The sequence below is a fragment of the Pleurodeles waltl genome, chromosome 3_1, assembly GCF_031143425.1.
Source record: "Pleurodeles waltl isolate 20211129_DDA chromosome 3_1, aPleWal1.hap1.20221129, whole genome shotgun sequence".
In the NCBI taxonomy this organism is placed as follows: Eukaryota; Metazoa; Chordata; class Amphibia; order Caudata; family Salamandridae; genus Pleurodeles; species Pleurodeles waltl.
Window position 1 is genome coordinate 519,638,563 of NC_090440.1, and position 27,157 is coordinate 519,665,719.

The 27,157-nt window shown below is 45.5% G+C and overlaps 1 protein-coding gene across 1 annotated transcript in view; it reads left to right on the forward strand.

Annotated features, from left to right (window-relative positions):
* Positions 1-27,157, forward strand: part of CERS3 (ceramide synthase 3) — a 242,590-nt gene that overhangs the window by 68,086 nt on the left and 147,347 nt on the right. Inside the window, exon 2 of the mRNA XM_069222784.1 lies at positions 7,740-7,857. Within this exon, the coding sequence (XP_069078885.1) occupies positions 7,740-7,857 (118 nt within the window). The remainder of the gene's footprint in view (positions 1-7,739; positions 7,858-27,157) is intronic.

Consider the following 27,157-nt stretch of genomic DNA (forward strand, 5'->3'; position numbering starts at 1 on the left):
GAAAAGCAATCTGTGTATTCCTCGGTATCTGTTTTATTACGTGGGAGATATTCAATGCTGATCTGTAGTGACAAAAAGGTGTTCGGCATGGGTTTGTGGTTTATATGTAAACAGGAGAATTCTATACTCTGCATATTATTTGCTTGCGTATACAATGGATGCCTGGATATGAGCCCCTTGTTAAGACAAAAATACTTAATGGTCAGACTGAAAACTCTTCCAATGGCAGTTAGGTCAGCTACCAAGAGGCCTTCCTCTCAGTTTTGTGGTGAATGTGACAGATTAACTTGTGAAACTCCTATGCACCGTTTTTTAGTCTGCCCCACTAATGATGATTTAAAGAAAAAATGTCTGGCGCCAGTGCTTAATTTGTAAATAAAAACGTGTCTGTGCCCAAAGCTCTCCTCTTAAATACAAGGAAGCTGCAATAAAATGTTCAAACACGGAATGCTGAGGCAGCGTAATCCTGAAATCATCTTGGACCTCTGTAATCCATTTCCAGGCACTCCCTTTCCCTTCAGCTCACTCATGCAGCTTTCTGCTTTCTCCCATTGTGACGTTTTTTCATTTTTCTCTTTCTCCATCTTTCCCATATGTGTAATTTGCTCACAGAAAATGCGTCCATTACTTACCGGTAATGGCATTACCCCTGGTCCTACTTCCTCACCTTCCTTTCAAACACCAATAAGGCTCCTTGCCTCCCCTAGACCCCTGCCTTCCCCTTTAAAAAGTCCCCCTGCCCCAACACCTCCTTTACAGAAACAAGCACAAAACAGCAACTCAGGCATCCCGTATCGGGAGGGAACGGAAAAGAAGACGAGGGAGTAGGACAAGGAGTAATGCCATTACCCATAAGTAATGGATGCATTACCTCCCGTCCCTCCCTCACCTTCCTTTCAAACACCAATGAGATATAGCAAGAGAAAAACAGGAGAGTGACACTGAGTTGCAAAATAAAACATGTTTAATCACAACAAATCAGGCCACCAGAAAGGAACACCCCTATTACATCGTAGAGGACAATACAGGGTGGCCTAACACCGTCTCCAAACACTGCAATTCTGTAATGATGAACAAAAGTGGAGGGAGAGGCCCACGTAGCCGCCCTGCAAATTTCCACCACAGATGCGCCCTGCAACTTGGCCACCGAAGCAGCCATATCCCAAGTAGAATGCCCCTGGACGCCTGGAGGAGGCACAACCCCTCCGTCAAAGAATAGGCTAGCAAAACGATAGAGTGGACCCAGCGACTCAAAGAAGCAGTGGACGGTTTCTCCCCCTTCCGAACCAGCCCAAAATTAACAAACAATGAATCGCCCTTCCAGAAAGGATCAACCACCTTCAGGAACCCAAAAAATGCCCTACGCTATTTCAAGGAATGCAACCGTACCTCCTCATTTGAGGAAGGGTCAGGACAAAAAGCAGGTAGAATAACCTCCCGACGAGCATGGAAAGCCGAATTCACCTTCGGAACAGGCACAAGAACAACCCGATCCAGAAAAACTGTGCAAAAACGAAAAGTGCAAGGCAATTACCTAAACTCCCCCAAAAGGTGGGCCGAAGTGATGGCTACCAGAAAAAAAAAGTCATCAACGTCAGATGACGCAAACCACAGGCCTCCAGAGGCTCAAAAGGAGGGCCAGACAAGACCTCCAACACCAATGAAAGATTCCAAGCAGGAAAGGAACACACCGGATGAGGAAACAAGTTAAGAAGGCCCTGAAAAAATGTAGGCATCAAATGTCCCTCATCAGACGCATTTCGCCACCGACCCCTAAAAGCCTGAATAGCTGCCCACTGCACCTGCAGAGTAGCAACAGACAAACCCAACTGAGCCCCATCCTGCAAAAACTGCATCATCACAAACAGAGGCCACGGTAGGCTCCACCTGGTGACGCAAGCACCAAGCAGAAAATACCTTCCACTGACGATCATAGGAAAGCAGCGTGGAACGACGCCTGGAGGCAAGTAAAGTCATAGTCAAAGGATCAGGAACCCCAACCCAGTCAACCCCCACCGTTCAACTTCCAAGCTGTCAAGTGCAACCTCCTCAACAACCCCTGGGAGAGGCAAGGAAACGTTAGAGGAGAGGGATGGAGAGGAAGAGTCCACATTTGATCGGAGGCCATCAACCGAAGCAACGGAAACCAATTCGCCTGCGGCCAATGAGGAGCGATCAAAATAACCCTTTCCCTCAGCAGACGCACCCTCACCAGAAAAGCACGGAGCAACTGAAAGAGGGGAGGAATGCATAAAGAAGATCCCAAGGACATGACATCCTGTCCACCGCCCAAGCCTGAGGGCACGGAAACAGGGAGCAGAAGCGCATCACCTTCGCATTCTCTGGGGAGGCACACAAATCCAGCACAGTAGGACCCCACAACCACACCAGATGACGGAACAGAGACATCCGAAGGGAAAAAAATCTGGGAGGAAGGAATGAGCCTGCTCAACTGATCCGCCTGAACACTGACCACCCCTTGAATGTACATGGCCTGAAGAGACAGAACCCAACCCTGAGCCCAAACAACAATGTCCCTTGCTAACCGAAACAAAAACCGAGACCTGGTCCTACCCTGCCAAGACTTGGTGAGCAAGTTGTCCGTCCGTAGAAGCACAGCAGTACTCCGCAGGAGCACCTGAAAGTGCACCAGAGCAAGAAGAACCACCTTCAACACCCTCTAATTCGAGGACCTGACCGACTCCTGAAGAGACCAAAACCCCTGGATCTGTTCTGACCTGAGCCACGTGCCCCATCCGGAGAGACTTGCATCAGTCGTCACCACAACAGGCATTGAAGGGGCCAAAGGCGTGCCCAACCAAAGATGAGCTGGCACAAGCCACCAACCCAACTCCCCTGCGAATGTACCCTGGCACAGGAATCCTCGCCTGAAGATTGCACGGAGCCGGAGACCAATGGGAGATAAACCAGTTTACCAGGCAAAGAAGATGAAACCGTGCCCAAGGCACCATAAAAATCACTGAAGCCAAGTGATCCTGCAGACGCAACCACTGGGGAGCCCTCTCTGACAAGACCGCAATCACCCGTGCATGGAGGCCCATCAGCCGATTCTCCGACAGTCACCAACCCCTGCAGAGTCAAAAACCGGGCTCCAATGAACACCAGATCCTGGGAAGGAACCAAATCTGACTTCCCCCAATTTACCAAAAAAACGTGACCCTGTAGGACCATCCAAACCCTTGCCACATGAACCCCCAACAGTTCACTGCTGGGAGCCCGAGTCAAAACATTGTCCAAATACACTTGGAAAAACACCCCCTTGGAATGGAGAAGAGCCACCAGGGGAGCCAGCACCTTGGTGAAAATCCTGGGCGAGAACTTGAGGCCAAACTGAAGAACACAGAATTTTAAATGGTCCTGGCCGATTGCAAAGCGGAGGAACCTCTGAGAGGACAGGGCGACAGGGACATGCAGGTAAGCATCCTGCAGATCCAGAGACCCCAGGAAATCCCCCCCGACTGATCAGAGGAAAAATCACCTGAATGGACAACATCCAGAAATGCACAGTCTTGTTCCAGCAATTCACCCACTTGAGATTCAGGACCGGATGAAATCCCCCTCACCCCCCCCAAGAATAAGCACCCCGTCCCTGTTTCCCCCGCAGGAACCCAGGAGATGGCCCCTTTCAACAGCAAGTCTCTTGACATCCTCCAGCAAAGCCGCTCTCCCAGTACCGGCTGCAGGTAAGGGCGTTGGACGAACCCCCGCATCTGGAGGAACCAGGTTGAAGTCTATGGTGTAGCCATTTTCTACAATGACATCCTCCTGCCAAACGGGAAGAAAGTGTCTCAGTTGACCCCCAACCGGCCAACTTCCAGTCCTACAGTGATTGTCAGGAACCCTTCTTGAGGCCACCCTGAATGGAAGGACCAGGCTTTTTAGGAGAAAACCGGGGCTGAAAACGACGTTTCCTGGAAGAAAAAGACTTGGAATTAAATTTGGGAGAAGAACAAGAATGCTTCAGCCAACCTTTGCCTGACGAGGAACCACCTTTTATAAGGCAAGATGTGCTTCCTCTCCTTAAAAGCTTTGGAAATCATAGAAGGCAATTGGTCCCCAAACAAAGTGTGACTTTCAAAAGGAAGCCGGAGGAGCACAGCTTTCTCCGCCAGATCAGCTTCCCACAGCCGCAACCAGAGAGATCTTCAGGCCCCAATCAAGACCCCAGATGCCAGAGCCGAAGTGCGGACCACATCAGAAACATGTCAGCCAGTAACCTGGCCTGCAGCTCCATAACCGCTAGCAGCTCTGAACATTCAGAGCCCTCCTGCACAGCCACTGCAAGTTTGTCAAAGTCCTGAACCATAGATTGTGCACACGCAGAGAAAATTGCAGCTCTGACCTCCAAATTCTCAGCAGTTAAGGCCTTCTTCAGACCCAAATCCACCTTCCTGTCAGTGGCATCCGCAGGAACACAGTCCTCCACATTGACCGCAGTTTTGCCAATCAAAGTAGCCAAAATGGAATCCAACTTAACAGAAGGAGGCAACACCTCCTCCCCTTCCAGCAAGTAGAACTTCATAAGAAAACGAGGAACCTGGGCCTTGTCCACCTCCTTCGATTCACGGAAAACCAAACCCTTAACCGGACCTTGGAAAGGCATGGCAAACCGAGAAGGAGTAACATACTGCAGAAACGAGTGGGATTCAGCCCCAGGCGGACGAAAAACAGGAAAACCCAAATTGTCACGAACATGAGCCAGAACATCCCACATCTCCTCCCTGGAGACCTACTTCCCACCAGAAGACGTAGAAGGAGCATCATCATCTGAGGAAGAGGACCCCTCTGCCGCCACCAAGGGACGAGATGCAGTAGGACGGTCGGGGCTCCCCAGCCTGAAGAACCTTGGACACAGCCACCTCAATCATGTCCTGAACCTCCTCCCTTGACATGAGGAGCAGGAACCCCCAGCGTAACCTGGTGTCCAACAGGCAGCTAAATAGGAACCACAACACCCTCTTCTTCCGAGGATGAAGAAGAAACAATCCGACGTCTCTTACTACGTCCCTGCACCGACGTGACCAAATAACAACAAATGCAACAAAAAAAACAACAGTAGCCAACTAAATAGGGGAGAAATACCCCTTTGCAGCCCCTCATCAGCAAATGAAAAATGCTGCACTAATCAACTAAAATGAAATAAAAACACGGGCTGAAACAACCCCCCCCCCCCCTACCATAAGCAGGAAAAGGACTCAACTAGCAAACTCACCCAGCAAACACGAGGCGAAGACCCAGAAGTGCAGCCCCAGCCACCAGACAGCCGACCGACTCCTTCAGCCAACCTGGAAGCAGCTTCCCTAAGGCAGCCCAGCACATCCCCAGGATGACGTTCTGGCTGGGAACCCACCGTGAGGAGCACCTCCCCGTCGAGAGTCAACACGATGCCCCTCCAGGCACCCGCCGTGGACGAGAAAGAGAAGGTAAGTCTAGCGTGCTAGACAAAAAAAGAACAGGAGGTGTTGGGGGTGAGGGGACTTTTTAAAGGGGAAGGGAGGGGTCTACGGGAGGCAAGGAGCCTCATTGGTTTTTGAGAGGAAGGCGAGGGAGGGCCTGGAGGTAATGCTTGAGGCAGAAAAATAAGTGCTGGTGCTCAAAAATAAGTGCCGGTGCTCCGCACTGGAAACAACAAGCACAAATTAAGCACTGTCTGGCACCCATATTTGATACTGAAGTAAAAGAAGCCTTCCTAATAATCTGTATTTGACTAGAGAAAGACAATAAATACCCGATTGTGAAGCAGAGGGGCAGATTGTGCTAAATAGAAGATACTTTACAAATCTCTTGATATTTCACTGATAAAAGCGCTACTGATTCTTCAACCATGTACTTTTGTATGTTTCTCCTGTTTCCTTTTTGAGGCTGTAGAAGGGTGAACTTGATTATGTAAGGGGAAAGTGGTGTCTGCAGTTATGAGTCACCCAATCAGAATGTACTAGAATGCATTCCACGTGTTGCATTTTTATCTTTGTGTGTTCCTTGTTTTTGGAACTATTACTTCATTCCAGCACCGTTTTGTCTAATTTATGGGGAAATGTTGCTATGTAGTGTTTATTCTGTAATATTTTGTTTATTCTGTAGCCAATGAAGATTGGCAGGCTGCATCTATTTGATTGTATGTATGTACTTCAGCTTTGACAGAAAATAGACTCATTCCCCACTCAATTGAAGGGTGCATAGGTTTGTGGCATCTCTTCCTGTGCAAAGTGAAATCATTATGGATTGTCTAGCCTAACTAGTTCCCCACCTGTTTTTTTTTTTGTTTTGTTTTAGGGCTCACTACATGCTTTTGTGGTTCAAGGAGGTGTCCAGTGCCGATTTGTGGGTGCTGTAAGAAATGTAAAAAAAAAAAAATGGGTTTATGCTTGATTTAGGGCAGGCTTTTCCAACGAGTAGCTCGTGAACTACTGGTAGCTCTTCAGCTACCCATAAGTAGGTCTCCTGTGCACAGTCTAGCCTAATAAATTAGACGCATTTCCTCAGATCACTTAATATATATATATATATATATATGTGTGTTTATATATATGTACCAACATTGAAACAGTCTGAAGCAGTTCTGTATGTTAATGAAACACACTTTCTGAACTTTGAACACAATTTAATTTACACTATTGCTGCAAGATAATTTTAGAACACCTTCATTTTAAAGCTAAGCGATGCAGAATACCCTAATTCAGTGGTTCTCAACCTCGACTTCTGTGGACCCCCACTTAATCATTACTGGAACCCAGGGACCCCCCCACTTAGTCATTACTGGAAGCCAGGTACCTAGGCCCAAACACTGTTTATAATTTGAACCGCAAAGCAATAGGCAAAAAAATACAGAAACAAGCATTCCATCAAACAGATACACAAACAATAACACATTTTATTTAATTTGCAAGCAAATTAAATAAAATAAAAATCTGATTTCAATAAGAAGTTTGTAGCTTTTCTAAATTAAATTAAAGGCCGCACGTGGGCGCTGCTCCTAAGAACCAATCTGAGGAGGCTAATATAATTTATAGCCACCAATTTCAAATTCCTTGACACTTAAAGTATGTGTTAAAATTTCCAATTGTACATTTAGCCATTTAATTTATATACACTTTATGAATCTTTGAAAATTATTTTTTTAAGCAGACATGGACACCCCTGAGGAGGCTTCGCGGACCCCCAGGGTCCCTGAACCAGAGGTTGTGAACCACTGCCCTAGTTACTTACTTTCTTTAACTTAACTAAACATTTATATAACTACCTACCAGTTTATTTAACATCTTATTAATATTATTGCTGAGTGGCGTACACGGCAGCCCAGTACTGCTGTTGATAGTGGGTGAGGAGAGGGGATCGTATAGGGGGCAGTAAAGCTCAGGAGGTCCGCATGCGGCCCCCGGACGTACTTCGAGTGTCAATGATGCAGGGGCATGGTGACGAGTGACACGTTGAGCGTTCGGTCCAGATTCCTCGCTGCGAAGCGCGGCGCTGAAGTGACGTCTGAGAGGGCCACATCGGCAGACTGTACTCTATTTCTCGTCGAGTTGACCGTCGTAGGGCGCATAGGAACGTTTAAGGATGTGTTGGCATCCAAGGGGCACCCTGCCTGGCGGCGTTTGCACGGTTGCACCTGCCTGCACCTCCTGAGGGTGTTTGCTTGTACTTTCTCTAGGCCCATAAAGGATCATATGAGCCTTCTTTCTGTAATTTAAAATACTTTTCTTTCTTTTTTCTTACAGATTAATTGCTACGCCAGTAGCAGTTGCCATGGGAATAAAGAACAAGGCCCGACGGAAAGCTCGCGGTAATCCGCTGCTGGAGAATTGCTTCGTTTCCGGCTCCAAGCACCCGACCTCAGTAAGCATTTTGTGTGGCACAAAGATGCATTCAGTGCGAGAAGGGCCCTCGGCTGCAGACCGTTTGTTTACCTGTTGCAAAATCTTCTCTATAGTCGCCATGTCACCACGTGCACCATCATATGATTACATATTTCTAGTTCTACTCACAACACTTTGCATGCTAGGACTTTAAGAATCACACTGGCAGCGGCCAAACTACAAGGTGTGTTAGAACCCAACTCAGAGATGCAGATTTGATGGCCCTCTGAAGAATGAAAGTCTGAGTTGGCTTTGCTGGGATTCCAACTTTGATTTTACTTGATTTTATAGCTGCATACACATTTGCCTGTCGTTGGCTGGGTAATGTGCGTCAGGTCATCAAAAGCTAAAGGTAACCTCACCTTGTGCACACTTCACTTGCACAACTGTTAGCATACGAGTCACCGCAAGATCTATGCACTACAAATCTTTTGGGCTTTCTGTTTTTTCTGACCTCATCCAGCTGAAGTTTGACTTTTATGTTTTTTTTTAGTCTGCTTTTCCTTATTGACTGGATTTTGTTGCATTTAATTTGCCTCTCATTATCCCACTTTCGTAATATTTGTTTACTCCCTCGGCTCAAAAATGTAGCTTTGGTGTACGTATGTTGCACGTACCGGGGGATATATAAAGCTGCACGTCATTGTGCTGTACTTGATTTGGCCGCAGGACCCTGTGCCTATCATTTGACATTGTCTGAGCAGAAGGTGGCGTATCTGCCTCCTCTGCACTTGTAGTGATCTTTTTCCTGTGTGGGTTTAGTTAAACAATATTTGTTGAGTGCAGTGCTTAATTAGTGCTTGTTGTTTCCGGAGCAGAGGACCGGTACTTATTCTTGAGGGCCGGAGCTTAGTTTTCTGCATCATGCATTTACTGCAAGCAAAAGACGTATAGGGGAAAGGCAGAGGAAGAGAAAAATGAAAAGGCGTACAAAGGGAGAAAGCAGAAGGCTGCAAAAGGATTGAAGAGGTCCGAGAAGGCTTCAGTATTACGCTTCCTTGATGATCTGTGTTTGCGCATTGAATTGTAGAAGCCGCGTGTTAAACAGGAGAGATTTGGTCACCTGCACTTTTTTATTTACAAATTAAGCACTGGTTGAGTGACATTTTGCTCTCCCAGAAGGCTGTTCTTCCTTTTCTTAGAGAAACGCCGACTAGCCCTAGTTTGCAGCACTGCTGGCACGCGTCTGTGTTTGAGTCACACTTAAGAAGAGTTTGGGCGGGGTGGATGTCGAGATTAGGTGGGTTGGGTATTAAACTATCCGACTCTGAACTCCTCTGTCCTGTTATGTCATGAGGATGACACAGCACGTTTAACTGCTTGCTGCACTCTGTTCCTGAGGGCCTTTATTTAGAAGCCCATGCAAAGCAAGACATATGCTACAAATGCAGCCTCGTGCAGCTGAGAATATGGGCGGCTTTCAGTGGCCCTAAACTTCCCACCTCGGCCTCTCACAGTGCGTGGGGCCGAGGTAACCGCTTTTTAACACCAGTACTCGAAGCGTTGAGCTGAACTCGCGATAGCAGGTGCCCTTTAAAACAGTTAGTGCAGTGCTGCTGGCCTACACCATGTAACGCGGACTGGGCAGGCTGCCGCCCACTGACTCAGCGTCCCGGATGCGCTGCCACAAACATCTCCTTGTTACCAAAATCTCCCAGCTGTTGAGCAGCAGTAAACCACTTCCTTTATATTTAATGAAATGTTGCATGTTTAATAAAGCGGGGCAGACAAAGTGATGCTATGGAAAACCAACAATAAACATAAGTGTAGTATTGACGCTGGTTAACAAATTCCATTCATTTTCATGCACTCCACCAACACTGCTTTTGTGTAGGTGGCCCAGGAGTCAGTCCAAACCAATCAGAGCAACTTCTGAGTCTTCTATGGGTTGAATGTTCCTAAAGGTGTCCGGACTGTACTGAGAAAGTGACACAAACTCGCATGTGGTGCAGCCTTGGGATTAGGATCAGCAGGGCTCCGCCTGGTATAAGAATCTACCACACAACGAGAGCGTGTTTTATAAAAATGTATCGGACAAGATTAACTGAACCCACCGAGCTATTCTGGCACGAGCTCCGCGCAATAAAATTGTTGAGGTGCCATGAATTATGTAGATAAATGCATCCAGGTGTTAGAAATGGGGTACCTGTTTGGCTAGGTTATGCACCTAAGCAAGGCAGAACCCACCAAATAATCAAGGCAAGTAAATTGCACAGTAAAGATAACCAACGCTCACCCCTTTGGTAGCTTGGCACGAGCAGTCAGGCTTATCCTAAAGGCTAAGTGTAAAGTGTTTGCACAACACACACAACATGAGTGACACATTAAATACACCGCAAAGGAAACTCCACAACAAGTTAAATAAAAAATAAACTGTATTGCACATAAAACTTTAGACCAAAAAGGACATGTATCAGTAATACCCTGCTACATGAGCGAAAACAAGCAGTAGTCAGGTCATCATTATCACAAAAAATGAACATTTCCTCATAAACACACCCTCCCCCCTGCATAGAAGACAGACCCTGAAAATATGTACGTCATCCCAACCCCACCCCAACATGGTAAGTATGACATATAACACTTATCAGGTCATGAAGAGAATAATGCAGTTGCAATGAGGGCAGAAACGCTATAATGAAGACCAAAACATCATCAGGAATGTCCAAAGAGAAACATTACCATTTGTGTATGTGTCCTCGTACACACTCCACAGCCCTGCATAGATTGTAGACACTGAAAATATATATTTCACGACAGCATAGCAATGACAACAGATTACATACATCGGGTCACAAAACAACATGCAGAACCAATGAGGGCAAAAACACGATAGTGAAATGCATCAACTGCAGAGATTACCAACAACCCCTGGCGCACAGCGGTTTCTGCAATCCTGCGCTTCCTTTTGAGGGTATACGGCAATTATACCAAATCCACTGTGTCACATACAGGAACTCCCCTCCTTTTACATGCACTACGGTGGTCAGAAGAAGGCTAAGCAGGCATGGGACCTCCGTCGACATTTTCCTCCCTGTCCTGCCAGCTGTGATACACTGCCCTGAGGCGATGTTGTCACAACTAAAGGAGGGGCTTACCCCGGCAAGGAATGGAGGGGGGAACCCACCCTGGGCTCCCCCGTGCAGGAGCTGAAAGGGGCAGGGTTTCACCCGGGTCCTCCTTCAGTGGGGAAACGTCTGCATAGCCGAACACCCAGGCACCATTTGCACCTTTGAGGGCGGCGATCCCACTTCACTCACGGGGACTGCCTCAAGCAAGTCCCCTTCAGCCAGACTCCGTGGAGGCTTCCCTCTCCTCTGGCGAGGAATGGAAGCATGCGCGCCCTCCTGTGCACGTGGAGATCATGCTTCTCCCTTCACAGCAATGTAGAGCAGGCAGTGTCCAACTCGGGGGTTGTATCCAGGGCCTCTCAGGCTGCTCCATCCTTCGCAATGAAGCAACCTGACCTGGGGACGCCTACCTGGGACTCGGGGTTAGGCGGCTCTTCTTCTTTTTCCCGTCTGGGGTGCGGCAGTGATAACCCACAAGAGAGAAGTGCCCTGGGTGCACCACAGGAAGCACGATCGTCCATACTCACAAAGCCGGCACAGCGCCGTCCTTCGGGTTACTGAGGGCAGAGCACTCGCCACGCGCTCTAGTCAAAGGGCATTATAGTGCTTCTCTTGTGCTACGCTCGTACAGGGTAGGAGAATAGGGGAATACATAGCACTTCACAACATGCTACAAAGCACCTGTCGCAGTGGTGCTTTCAAGCGCTCCAGCATGCGCTGACCTCAGGGTAGTGCTCTTTGTGCGCTGAGAAACAATCATGCACCCCCCCAATATCTTCAGGCACCAGTAGCAAAATGTAGCACCTCTCAGATGCTGTACTTTCAGAACCAGGGGCAGCCAATTCACAACAATAATCCCCACACTGACACCTCGGAAAGTGCTATAGGGGGAACACTAGGCAGGGAGGCCAGCACATCAGAGCACCGAAGAGCGGTTCCTCTTGGCACCCCCTTTGCAACTCCTGAGTCAAAGAGCAGGCTGGCAACAGGGCAGCAAACAGAAAAGCAATCCTGATGAGTCATTTGTGCCACCCATATGATACCAGGCAGCAGGGCAACAAACGGAAGAGCAGCCCAGATGAGTCTTTTGTGCAGTCCAGTGATCCCTCTGGCAGAAGTTTGGTCCCAGTTTCAAAAGTGTTCTCCTAATGTGGGGGACAACCCCTTGTACTTACACTCATTTTGTAATGCTTCCACAAAGGTGGTGGGGGAGGGGGGTTCCAACCAGTTTTAACCAGATGCAGGAATGTCCCCTTCTCCTCGAACACTGGCTCCAGACATCAGTAGGGGATAAACGAGCCCTTCGTGTGATGCCAGGGAACAGCTTTTACAGATACATGTGTTCCCTGCCTCTACCTCTCCCAGCCCAGGAAGATTAGTCCGTATGAAGATGTAATCTGGTTACACCTCCACCCTCCCTGTGTACTGGTTGTCTGAGAAGTATGCACAAAGCCCAGCTGTCACTCTGCTCAGGTGTGGATTGAAATGAAGCTGCAAATCACCAGAGTCATAAGCACGGAGAAATGCTCACTTTCTAAAAGTGGCATTTCAGTAATGGTAATAAAAAATCCACCTACACCAATAAAAAGGATTTCCCACTATCATTCCAAACTTACTAAACATGGCCATACCATTCCTCATTGAGCAGAAGATACCACTTAGGACTGCATTGGAAATGCCCTGGCATATGTCTGACATGAGCAGCACTCACAGTAGTGAGAAACTAAATAGGCTGTTTGTCACTACTAGGACATGTAGTACATAAAGACATATGTCCTATCTTTTACATACACAGCACCCTGCCCATAGAGCTAGCTAGGGCCTACCTTAGTGGTGACTCGTGTAGCAAAAAGGGAGTTTAGGCCTTGGCAAGTAGTTTGACTTGCCAAGGCAATGTGGCAGTAAACTGCACATGGAGGGCCTGCAGTGGCAAGCCTGCGTCATGTTTGAAAGGCTACTTCTGTGGGTGGTACAATCTGCGCTGCACGCCCACTAGTTGCTTTTCATATACAGGCCCTGAGTATGTGGTGTATCACTTAACAAGATACTTACAGGTGAATTAAATCAGCCATGCAGGTGGCAACCAATTTTACCTAGTTGTAGGGGGTGGGGGGGAGCAGCTGAATTTTAGCATTGATTAGCAGTGATACAGTGCCCAGAGTCCTAAAGCCAACAAATGGAGGGTCAGAAAGATTGGAGGAGAAATGCAAAAAGTTTTATGGATTACCCTGCAGAGAGGGCCGTTTCCAACACTAGGGCATCCCATTGCTGTGTATTTTATGCGAAGCGGTCACAATATGGCTTTCTGCTGGGTGTCTTTGTTGCAAATACCTTCTTCCGGACATTAGATTTAAGCAACTGCACATATCTGTGGATGCAGTGTAAATGTTTGCGGGCTGTGAACAGCTGCAGCATTCCAAGGAAGCATGTACAGCTGCTCCTTTCTGAAAGGCTACTCGCAGCTGCCATTCTTTTTAACAAGGGTGACTGTACGTGTGGGAGCAATGGAAAGCTACACTTCACTGTAAACCGCCACAGATACTGGCACATCTCAGAGCCCATATATAGCAGCACCCTGAGGGGTTATAGATTGTTGATTTTCCAAGAGTCCATAGACGGCTGCACCTCTTTGAGGGACCGCAGACAGCTGTGCCTCCTTGAGGAGCCATCAGCTGATGTATCTCTATGATGAACATCCATCAGGGAGCACAGTATTAAACCCTGCTCTGAATCTGTGATTGAAGTTAAAAAAAAACTTGCTGAAAAAAGTAATGATAAACTTTGTGAATTAGTCTTGGGCCCAACCCGAACTTCACGGCAAAATCCACTTGAAATGTAACAGAAGCACCCTCAGATATGTTTCTCTCTTGTTTGGCTTCCTCAATGAGTGGCAACAAAGGACCCACGTATGGTTATACTTGTGCCGCGTAAAGCTACTTGCTGAATTAGTCTTAACCATTGCCTATTGCTCTTTGCAACATTCCACAGCAAACATTTTTTGTGCATGTGCCACTTTAGGTCATGGCTAGATGTGAGCCCAGTCTTTGCTCTGCCCCTCAAGGGACAATCCAGCTTTAAGGGATGTCATGTCCCATTCAAAAGGGCACACCAGCTGCGTGTTTCGGTCATATTGACCCTTTTCTGTTAGGTGCAGCCTGGTACCTTTTGATACAACAAGCTATGCAACCCTCCTCTTTCATACCCATGACCTTGCATGTGACTTTTTAGGGAAAATAACATGCATTGGCAAAGTTTGTTGGTCTGACGTAATGTCCTAATGCATGTAGCATAGGCATGTTAAAGCTAGACAAGGAATGAGAGATGTAGGGTAGTAAAGACTTCCTTGCTTTCGATGCAGTCCATTTTTTTTTTCAGTTTCGAGGATGCCAGGTGGTAAGGGAACCTTATTTATTGTCCTTTTTGTTTCCCATAGTCCTTATTTTTGTTTCTATGAGATGGAAAGAAAGGAGGGAGTGCACAAGGGTTACTAGAGACTGGGGAGTGAAGTAGTGAGCACACAGGAGAAGGACGGTGGTGACGAGCAGGAAGGAGTAATAGAGGGTGGTGGGCTAGGGAGGCGAGGAGCACACAGGGGAAGGAGGAAGAGAGACAAGGGAGCAGATGGAAAGAACATAGTGAAATACACAGTAGGGTTCCTGCAAGAACAGATGGGGAGGACTATAGTTGTAAAGTGGTCACTCATGCAGACCAATGCAAGCAGTCTTGTCATGATAGAAGAAAAAAACAGACCAGCTAGTAGTATTATGTGAGTGATGAATTCACCACTGGGTGGAGCCAAGACAGGACTGATAAAGTCTCAAGCCAATGGCTGAAAGAGGCTGGTCGAGGCAAGCTTAGAGTTGAAGGGGACGGGCCCATAGCTCTGTCTGTACTGTAAGCAAAAATATCTGTTAGAAGGTTTTGGTGTGAAAAATCACACATCATAAGGTATGGATGGACACGCTTGAATTGTTCTAGATCATTTTTTTTTTTTTTCTGAGGAAGACTTTGTAAATGGGATATGTATAATCATATTTGGAGTGAGTACTTGCTTCTCCATAGGGACTCTTCATTTTCTTGAACTGATTACAAAATTGCATGAGCTATCCCTTATTTTTTTGTACTGGAGATAAATAAAGGTATTCAGGTGTCCAACATTTTGAATGAAATGGAAGCAAGGATGATTGAAAAGTACAACACCGCGACTCATGGCCTGAATGACCTTGAAGAAATGTGGGTATGATTTAACAAATCGGCTCTGCCATGAGTAACCCTATCCTACCTCAACTTTAGAATATAGATGATAACACGCGCGGGGTGAGGGGTTTCATAATTAACCTTCACATCCTTTTTTAGATAATGCTCATTATGTAAAGCTTTCTGCATATGTATTTTGTCCATGATGCTAAATTATATGTTGCATTTTTGTTTAACACCAAGGTATCAACTCATTGGTACTGTGGGGCACTACTAGAGATTATGAAAATGAGCCAATATTTGATGAAGTTTTATTACCAGAATGTGCACAGTTCATGATACGCTGTGTATGTGTCTTTATGTGGCTCTTGTTCCATGTGGCAGTCCGCCTCACTAGTCTTACCAGTGCCTTATGGGACTTTGTTTGTTCCAACACTATCACAAACACGCTATGGTTGGGTTTACGTTTTATACACATGTTGAAAGTTGTTTAACTTTACCCCTCCATCCTCCCGGGTACGACAATGTAATCAACAGAGACTGACTCGCATATAAGTGGTTCCTGCCCGCTGTGTTACCGTTGTACTATAGTGCTGGAACATTTTAATAAGCATGCTTTCATTCCAGGGTCTGGTTTGGCAATGCGAAGGCATTTCCATGTGAGATTTACCTATCCAAGGAAGGTTTAAAAACGCGGAGGCATATCTCAACTTGGCTTTTCCCGGATACCTATTGTTATAGGTACTTGTTCGTGTTACCGGGTGATTTAGATTTGGCTTGCACACTTGGTGATTGAGCTAATCCACTGCTTTGGCTTGCCATGATATATGGTGGTGCAGGTCTCTCGCTTTACTCACTTGTGGTGCGTTTGCAACACGCTCTGATCACAGTGTGGTGGTAGCAATGAGTTAGAATTTGGCCGGTAAGGTAGATGCCAGTGTGCGTAATCATCACAAGCTTTGCCAGCAAAACACAGGTCTTGTAATGTGATGTGCCTGAAAATTGCGTTCAGTGTATCTAAATACATCTGCATTTTATTAGACCTTTTTGCGCATCTTCCTTGGTCCTGTGGTGCCCCATAGTCAACAGGGCCGAAGCGCGTCAACTTCTTGTGGAGGAGTTTACATCAAGTTGTAAAAAATATTGGAAATCATTCAAGTACACTAAGCAATGAAATGGAAGGCAAAGGAGTTTTTCACGTGTATACTGTAATTCAGACTACCTCTGATTATGAACTTTTTTTTCTTAAAGGATTGTCTAAGCCACCTATACACAAAAGAATGGAAGACAGCAGACAAGCCTTTTTATTTATTTGGTTATGTATGATTTGATTTATGATGTGTCTATGTATTTTTATGGTTTTTGTAAAGTGCAAACACATGGTATCTTCAATGATAAGTAACCGTTTTGAGCTTGTATACTAAAATTGTAAAATAAATTTGTTTGATTTTATATCTTCATTATACCGGTAATTAAGTCAAGTTTTCGCATGGGTGAATTTTTTTTTTGTTGATCAGTCCCCAGATTGCCTACTCTATTTGTTCCATACTATTCCTTATTTTTGTCACAAATAGACAGTTTTTTTAAAGTGAATTTGCTGTTATGAATAGACACGTTTTTACAGTTTCAATTTTTTTGAGAAATGAGGTGTGAACCACAATTCTCTGCTAAGCAAATTACAGGCCAATGTCCACCCATTCTGCTTTTGTTAAATGTAGGTTTACCCAGCATCAGTTTGGGGTCAGTGATGCACCGCATACGTTCTGGGTGTTGGTGCCCCCCAGTTTCATTCACTTTAACAGTGGTATCGGTAGCAGTCCGGGCACTGCGATCCCCTACAGATACGGGAATGAGGTACCATAGAGACCTCCATCTGAAGGTACATTTCAGCTAAAGTTAGGAACTCTCTAAAGGCAAATTCAGGCAAGTCCAGTTTAAATCACCTTAAACTGCTCGTCAATAGAGGCTGATGTTGACGAAGATAATGTTTGCTCTGCCATAACTAACTGTGAAAAATGGGAGTTTGTGTGCCTACCGGGGCAGGGAGGGGCCTGTCTGTGATATTAGAGAAAACCTTAGTTGGTAACCAGAAAACTTTGAACCCCCAGCACTTTTTACCCTCATTAATAATCTGCGGTTGCCCAATGAGCCAGAAAGAGAATTTAGGCTTGAGATACCACGGCCCTTGTCTTGCAGAGGCTCACTCAAACAAACAGTGTTTAAAACGGTGGACACTGTGGTGGGACCAAAGGTTGCTTGGTGAATCAGTTAAGCAAAAATACACAGTGCAAATACACATTACACATTGCACCTGGACCCTGGCCTGCCTGCTGGCCACGAGGCTGTCCTGGTATACTCGGCATAACCTGCACTGTCAGCTCGGCATCCACATGTCGAGCCAGGACGTAACTGCACTGTTAATCGCCCTCATTTGGAATGGAAGAGGGTGTTAATGGGAAGAATGTGGACCAGTGCCATAGTGTTCTTTTTTGTTTTACTATCTTGAATTCCAAAGACCTGGGCTCTAATCCCAGCTTCAGTACTTTACCACACACCCATCATGTCAATACGGGAACATCTTTTTTGCTTTCTTGTGTGTAAAATTACAGGTCTGTGTCAATGTCTGATGAAATAAGATAGCTATTGTCCCAATTATGTGTGCCCATCCCACTTTCCAATTACATCCTGGTTTCTATAGTATGGGGTCCACTGCCTACCCCTCATCCCCCCACCCCACCCCCACCTCAACCCTGCTATGTTTGAGATGCTCCTGTTGAAATACATGGGTTCTTGGTCCAGCGTATTGTAGGACTCCATGGACCTTGGCTAGCGCTATAAGAAATAACTATAATCCTTCTAGAGATGCTCCATTGAATGAATACCAGGGTCTTTTACCACTGATTGCCACTACACACAGAGAGAGGAATAGGAGGCAGAGACCGCTTTGATGCGGGCCAAGAAACAAGTTTACAATAATAGTGATTTTTTTGTTTTGTCATGTTCAGCCTAGCTCTCAAGCTGTGATTTCCCTCCCTCTCAGAAGCCTGATGGTCAGCTTTCCTTAGTCCCCCCGTCCTACCAGCTTTAGAGCTCTCTCTTTAGCTCTGGGCTGCGCAAGTGAATCCATCGAACTTTGAGAGGCAGCAACAAGACCTGCCTCGGAGAATTCTGGGAGCTTCCTGCCAGTGATCGAGACTACCTGATCAGGGTTCAGTGCGGGAGGTCACTGCCTCTCGCTTGTCACAGACTTCTCAACTTTTATGTAGCTTGATCAGTGCTGACAACAGAGCTATCTCCTACTTCACACGGACAGCAGAGTTATTCTTCACTTGTGACCGATTCCAGGGCTCAACTGACTGATCTGTCACTCACAGCAAACTGCTGAGCTATTGTTTGCCTACCACAAACAGCAGGGATACCGTCAGTTTGTTGCCACTAGTAGAGCTATGCCGGCCTTAGTGCATGTGTCGTCTCACAGAATTACATTGGGGCGGTAAAGACCAGGCAGAAGCAACATAGATTTGAGAATTACAGAAACAGAGTAAGGTGCTGAGAAGGAGAGGGAATCTAGGAACCAGGACTGCTTTGCATCCACAAACACCTCATTCAATACAAAGAAAATTCACATATCCCGCAAAATGATGCGTCCAACACGTAACCACTTTGACCATTTGTAAAGGTACAAAATCCATCGCCTGCACAAGAATGCAATGCCACCTTGGCACTAGTACAGTGGAGAGCTAAAAGACCCAAATCCTACTGCACAGCATCCCCAAAGATCATTTATGACCTAATTCTAACTCTCATGAATTAAGCTGCAGGGTTGTTAGATCCACCAAACCCCCATAAAACACAACCGTATTTAAAGCCGCTACCATACAAACCACATCACCCACACTTACTCTGCAGAGATGGAAGGTTCAATGCACCACTTCCCTTGGAGATAGTCCACTGTCTAAATCCACAACTGCTGACATCCGTCTACCCATGAGCACCTAAAGCACCCAGAGCCCACAAAATGAATAAATGCAGCACTACACAAACATTGTGTAACATAATGATTATTTATGTAGTACACAAAAGAAACTGAAATAGTTCTTGAACTTGGATAAATACATACTACGCCCTTTACGAAGGGTCTTAACATCTGTTATTTGCCCACCTAGCATTAATGGGCAGAAGCCAAAGGCAAGAATGCATAATGAGGGTAAAAAACTATTGAAAGACGTTATTGCTCGGCAGCTTGTGAGTAATAAGACTGTGGGGACCTACCGACTTCTATTGTATGCCCCATACTGTTCCTGAATATTGTACGCAGATAAAACGTTGTAGTTGATTCCTGTATTGTAAGCCTTTTTATTGGCCAATCGCACCTTTCCACAGAAGTCCCACAATTGCTGGTTTTCTTATCCAACTGGTTGTTGTTATTTGATAAAAACTCAGAAGAATAAAGGGCAGTGTTTGTCTAACATCTGTCATGCAGGTGTCTCCAGGAGTTTGGGGGTGCAGATGGGAGGAGGGCCCCGTTTTGTATTGCTGCCTTTTACAAAAGCCTACCTGTCCAAAAGCCTAATTGGAGAACTCCATTAGGAGGGGTGCCCTGAAATGCTTTAGATTAGAAAGCACATCGAGTTGACCACATGGCTGCTTTCTAAATGTCCATGAATGTGACATATCCTTTAAAATATATCGATGCTCTCTTGGCTTTGATGGCAAGTACATGAATTCCTTCTGGCAAAGGAGTCCACAGGTCATGGTTACTGTGTGCTGTAAACCAGTATTCAGCTGACATTTTGATACCATGGGTGCTTGCAAGGCTGAAGAATGCCCGTCATTTGTCCCAAAGTAGTGTGGATACATTTTCAATGTGTTAGTTGTATTTAAGTAGAATTTAAGGGCATCCCTACCATAAACATTGTGGAGTGTCTTCTGCGCTAGAAGAGTGGGTGCCCAGAAGGGAGACGAGAAGGGCCGAGTGTGGAGCACCACTTTGTGTTAAAACGGGTAAATGTTCTAAAAGCTGAAGTACTTGGAGACTCTCAGATCCCCCTGTAATGTAACGACAATAAAGAAGCCTGATTTCAGTGTCCGAAGTTTCATATCGCAGTTAATTAAGGGTCACATACTGTCCTTCAAAATGATCGAGGTCACCTTTTCCTGCAGATTACACTAAAAGATGAACACATTCTCAAACCCATCAAAGTTCAATTTTACTGCCTCTTTAGCAGCGCAGAAAGAGTCTGTGGTTTACATGCCCCATTGGCAGATCTCTGAAAGAGTCAACTTGAATTACTATTTCTTTTATGAAATGAGTGAAAACATGCTACTAATACCTGACTTGTGCAGGTGAGTGGATTCATTTTGTTGTTGGAAGCTCAGTAGTCAATTCTTATTTTCATTGCTTTTATTCTAGGGTCTGGAAGGGTTCTGCCTGGCTTCTCATAACCCCTTCGTATTGAATTGAGAAAACATTGAGTGTAGGCGGAATCCAGTTCAGCAATAGTAGCAACAGATCAACCATATTGCTCATGATGGAGGCATGCTTCCTGTGGGTGGCCTGATTGCCTGCTCGGTACTAAATTGGTAGATCCAAGATCACGCTCGTACAAGGACAGGCTGATCCAAGGGCAGGCTATTCCAAGACCAGGGTGTTGTTCCAGGAACTTCTCAGATCAGTAGAGGAAAGGCTTCTATTAATCGTCTGACCAGTAGCCTTAAAAGGTGTTCCCTTGGGTGGCCAATATCTGCTCATCCGGTGGTAAACTTGCATATTTGGTGCTGCTCATGATGGTGAGGAGAGTGTACTGCCCCTTCAGAGAATGAGCTGTCATTTGTGTATGGAGCGTTGCAGGCTGCACCATTGGAGTATATTCACATTGTGTGGCAAACATTGGAAATTGAACAGTAAAATTCCGTTTAGTGTCTATAACACTTGTCAGATTACTGTAGGTTCAACTTCTAATTAGTGACATAACAAGAGCTATAGATGATGCCATTGAAGCTGAGAGTGCACTAAAATCTCAACTAAGTTGAGTGATAAACGGGTGTACAAGCCCCTTGGGCTGAGGGTGAATGCATTAGGTTGTAGTTCCTCCCTACACTATTACACTCTTGACTCCCTTTGCCCCTGATTGCTGTCCCTGGGTGTCAATCACTCACTTAAAAGCCAGTTATAGGAGTGACTAAGCCGGAGTGTTGGGTCCTGCAATGGAGATTTTCTCAGTCTCAGATGAGATTGAGGTTAGACCAGGACATCAGAATTGCAGGGACAAGACCACAACTTAAGTTTCAAACCCTGAGCTAGTGTGGCACGTCTACAGTTGTAATCCATACACCGGAGTGGTGTGATGCAAATACAGAAAGCAATTGAGAAGCGAGAAATGATAATAGTAGGGATGCTTGTACTAGCAGTACGGACCGTATACAGCCAAGACCTTAATTCAGAAGCCATGTGGAGACGACACGGAACAGAAATCGAGGCTTTTCAAGGCAACCAATTGATCTTCTTGCAATATTCTAAACTGACAGAGAGTAGTGAATGTACAATGTAGTATCTTTCTTGTGCATGCACAGATCACAAGGGTTTGTCACTGATGTATAGAGGAATTCAGAAGTTACTTGCATGCAGTCTTGGAAACTCTGTGCTGAATTCTGCCTGTTGACAAATTAACAGCACCCGAATCCTAGATTTCCCAGGTTAGTGACTAGTCTTTGAATGTGACAAACAGAAAATGTATGATGGCCTTCAGGTGCAAAGAGAGTAAAGAGGCTGTCTATTGGGAGAGCCGCTGCTCTTTACAAGGTTATATGTCCAATTAAAATTTTCTTTCTTGGATAGTAAAAGGCAAATGTAAGATTTGCATGTGGAATAAATTCACTGGACATTAATTGGTCACATTAAGAGACAGAGCTTATAGACTCAGAATTCAAGTAAATTGTACAACTACTACTCCGACTGCAAACCAGTAGCTAACATGTTTAAAGTTTTACAGATTTAAGTTACCGTAAAACTAGTATGTTTTGGCTCAAGACCCACGTCAGTGTCTCCATTTCCATTTGCTAAAGGAGATGGCCACAACTCAGCCCTGCCATCATTTTTGAGGTTGCTCATGACAGAACTGGTGTTTGAGTAGATAGTAACTAGCTTGACTTGAAGTGCTGTGAAGAGGACTCTTTGTACCACCTAGACGGCCTTCACATTTAGAAGGGTGGTGTGCAGCATCTGGAACCAAAGTCCTGCAGCATGAAAGACTCTCAGTGGCTTCTAACTTGCACACAGAGAAGTCTGATGATGGAAGTCAGAGTGGGGCCTTTGAAAGCAAATCTGTCCATCCTGGAGATTTGAGATAATGACAGCGGTGCACCACCAGCGAGAGTGTGCAAGAGTTGGCCTCTTAAATCTAATGAATGGACAGTTGGTTGAGCTTGTAGGGTTCAAAATTGCATCTTGAGCCTCCAGTTTAGTCTGCAATCAGTAGGCTTCCCTCTTCCATTCTCACCAAAGGACCTCTGATACTGACTGTGCAGTGTAGCTGCTGGAACTTTAATTCTTTTACCAAGTGGGCTGCACATTCTCTTTGTTTTCAAAGGGGGTTAATTGTCGTCATCATATTTCCTGTGTATCAGCATAGTTCCCTGTGGGCAGTGAAGGAATATTTATCGAACTGCGATGAAGGTTAAATCTGCCTCGCCATTACAATTCAAGCTGGTTTAACTCGTGGCCAGATAAAGGAATAATTTTGGGAACTTATCAGTGTAATTTGCATTCTGGCTTACTCATCATTGTGGTTCAAACACGCCATGTCCTGCGGTTCAGCGGTCATCCTGTGTTCTCCAGTCATGACCGAGTATGCCACTTCTCTGTGATAAGGAAGAAGCCGCACATCTATATACCTCCTCTCAAATAGGTATTTATCTTGCCTCAGCTATGTGGAATTTGTCTGGGAACAGGCTAAGGAACCATACTTGTAAACATCTTTCACTTAGCATATGCTTGGTGGATGATGCCAGTACATGGTCAAGGGTTATTGGCTTTGAGATCGACATATTCTTCCATTGCTCAGGTCCAGGCAATCGTCTTTGGTCTGCCTTTTGGAGTCAAGGGCTTCTTTGCACCAGTAGCCTTTTACTGTGCTTTCGAGATAGAGGGCATCCTTCAGATTCCATCCTCTTTCAGTTTATCAACAAAAAGCATCTTCTGTGAGATGGTTGCATTCTTACCCCTAAGAACATAAAACCAAAAGGCCATCTTCTTTTCGATATATTCAATTCACTAGAACCTTTAAAAGAGCTACCCTGCAAGATTCCACCCCTTCAACTTCACCCCTTTACTTTGATTGGACTCATCCCTCTCCTAAATGCTTCATAGAAGCTTTTGTATTCTGTGAGACCCAAATGACATGCAGGGTCTTCCCACTGGGGAACTCTGCAATCGCCTTTTGTTGAAAAAGTCTCCCTTGCTGTGCACTATGGGACAATGCTCTGTGGCAGAAACCTAGGGAGAGTGAATCCTGCATCCTAATAAGTCACCCCTCACATTGGGAGCAGAAGATGAGATGTTGCCACTGTCAGGGGAAAATTAAGTGGAAGAAGTCCAGGGCTCTGTTGGCACAGGTCACGCTATGCAATCTAGGTGTTGGAGCTTTAACATTTTTACTAAATGGGCCACACATTCTGTTAGATTGATTGTTGTTGAAGGGGGCTAATGGTGGTTGTCATAGTTCCTGTGTATTGGCATAGTCGGCATAGTCCCCTGTGTGTCGGGAAGGCATATTCATTGACCAATGATGAAGGTTAAATCTACCTCCCCATTACAATTCAAGCTGGCTCACTTTAAAGTTTTTAAACCTCTGCTTACCATTGATTCCAGCACAACAGCCCTACCGTATGCAATTGCACAGATGGATGAGGTTACTGAAGTAAATGACAGAACTTCAGTGTTCCAAGAAAGTCTCGAATTCTACTCAATCTTGGAAATAGAGACGCAATACTGAGAACTGGGGAACTGGAGATTAAGGAAGTTGACCTTTTACATAGTGTACATAGACATGGCAAATTAGCAGGCTGCTCCGTTGAATCTTTAATCTCTAGACTAGTCAACTCAAGTGTTGCGGTCTGCAAAAACCTTTATAAGTAGCTTCCTTGTGCAAAGGTGCCAGTATTCTCCGAGCTGGCTCTTGTGCAGCAATGACATCTGCTAGAGGCCCTTCTCATATGTTTCATTGGCAACATCCATAGTTTAAGATGTTCTCCTGCAGAGAAGGCCAGTGCTGAAGAGGAAGCTGAGTAAGGTTGTGAGGGCTGCCGTGCCTGGTTACTCACAGTCCTAGATACTTATGTCGGACTCGGATGAATGTATAGCTTGAAGTAATGCTTGGAGCGTACTCACGTTCTTGGGTTACAAGCGGCTCCGGCCCTCAGTTCAGTCACCTATAAAGGATGATGGGAAGAATGATGGGATTGTAAATTTGTTTGGTGGGTGCATTGCACACTCAGTGTTTTTCCCACTTGATGATGGGCTGAAACAAATCTTGGGTTCTTTCAAAACTTGTGTGGATTAGGATTCCGAAAATGAACTAATAACTACATTTGTCTTAACAATTGTGGAACATCAGTGCCTCATCTGGCGCTAGTTATATTCTACAAGATGGTAAATGCATGGACTATGCATGCCTGGCAGGAGTGGGGCAGCAGTTGATCAAGGGAATGCAGAGGATCTTAGGCCTCTAGACTTCAGGGTGCCCTGTGCTCAGTGTTTTGCACCTGCTGATGGGCTGTTACACAAGACATGTTTCGCTGCAAACGGGTCTTGCATGGATTAAGATTGTGCAAAGTAAATAATTCCCGGGCTTTCTGTGATTTCTGTCAACACCGTGTAAAGGTGCCGATCAACTGAGGCGTTAAGCTTATTCCTTGTGTTTGCACTCGATTGACTGTTTCCCAAAAACTTTGTGCTGAAGCCCCTATTTCCATTTCTTGCTCATTTCATATAAATTAGGCATAAAATATTCATTCCGACAGTGTTTGTTCCCTTCTGTTTGTTCCCTTCTGTTTGTTCTGAAGGCCCACCGTACCCTTCGTGCTACTAGCGTGTAATCCAGTTCCCAACATTTCCCTGTCCGTTTTTGGACTCGTCCTGAGGGCACTGAGTCATGCTGCTTCCTAGAAGTCCTCGGCTCTGGCACAGTTCCAAGTAAGGCACAGGATTTCACCTCCAGGTATGTTGTTTCCCCAGTGAAAGGATATGCGCCGTTGGCACGCAGCGAGGAACCCGATGACCTCACTGCCGCGTGAGTTACATCATCTTTTCCAATTCTGAACTATTTCCAGTCAGAGATGATTATCCGTATAGGTGGAGGAGCAAGTTCACTGTTGAGTCAATTTGTTGTCCTCGAGCTTGATTGCAAACACACCACATGCTTCTGATGTTCCGCGCGCTCCACGTTCCCCTTCCCCAATACATCTTCAAGGGCATTTCCTTTACTTTGAGTTTTGTATCACGTAAGGATGAAAGATGTCCTGATTTTAACATGTGCATGATTTTGCTGCCAAAATACAATGTTTACACTTTTATTGTTTTAAATCATCAAAACGTAACTTCTGGCCAAGACGCAACAGATGTAATATCAACAAAAGAGGATCGGTTATTAAGCATTCAAGCACAGTTGGACAATTGAAGTTAAGTGTGTTAGAACAAATTGCTACATTCATACCAGTATCAGTCTCTAGGGTAACTTGTTATCGTTCAAATAATGTAAGCCGTCTCTCCACGGTGCCAATATCTTCTCAAAATTCGCCAGCTTTACAGGAGCCTCATAGATGATTTTCTCTGCCTCTGTGAACCAGTTCATACACCTTCTCCACCCTCGGTACCCCGGACCTTCCCCACTCCCTTGTGATCTCGAAGTGTTCTAGCATCAGGCCTGTCATGTAAAGGGCCAGCTTATGTTTGGACAGCACAACGGTGCTCCGAAAACTCACCATAGCCACAGGAATATGAACTCTGTCTCTACTCCTAGGGTAGCAGAGAGTTCAGTACTTACTACCCATAAATATTTCACCCCATCACAGCGCCGTAGCATATGAGTACAGTTTCCCATGTTCCTCCTACACATAATGCTTTTCAGGTTCATACAGTGTGGATTTATTGAAGTTGGCGCTGTAGAGGATTTTGAGTTATGGATGTCTCAGGATATATTGGATGGCAGCCTCCCTTTGCAAACTCAGTTTCTCTTCCCGATCCGCTTTGGGAGCAGAGAGGGTATCTTCATTTTAACTCCAAGCCAAAAGAAGCGCAAATAGGTGGCAGCCTTGCTAAAGCTGGAAGAGAAGCCCATTCACCGAGAGCAAGGCCGTGGGTGCCATGTATAGCTGGTGACTCGAGATGAAAATACATGGCCAAATGCCATCCTCTGTAAGATTTACAACCAAATCACCTGACTTGAATACCTTTTCAGTGTCCAGCAATGAGGGGACCAGAAGTGTCCTCGTGTGTCTATGCAGTTGTAGAGTCTGCATTAACCATGTAGACCTCTGGTGCTGATCAGTCAGCGTGTGTCATTGTCAAAACTACAATCTGTAGTCTATTTGCATGAACCCCAGAAAGCTCCTTCGGTTCCATGTTCAAGTGTAAAATAGAGTGAAATGTTCAGCATTATTCAGCGGGCTTGGCAAGCTTTTAAATAAAGTAAATATAGCATGCTGTAGGTTGGTGGGCAACCTCCCCACGGCCATTGCATCGTCAAATAATATCAGGAAGCTGGTGTTGACTGTGTCAGGCAGGCATTGAAATAGCTTTGCCATGAGATAGTTGGGATCAGGCATGTTATCGATAGCATTTGGCCGACAGCCCTTAGAATTACCTCGTCTATATGGTCCCCATATGGGTTTAAGCAGAGAGCTTCAGCGCCACGGAAATCGATTGACCAAAATGCCAGGGTTAGCAGAAGTGACATTGCACACCTTTGACCTTAATGATATCATAGGAAGTGACATCATATGACCTTTGACTCT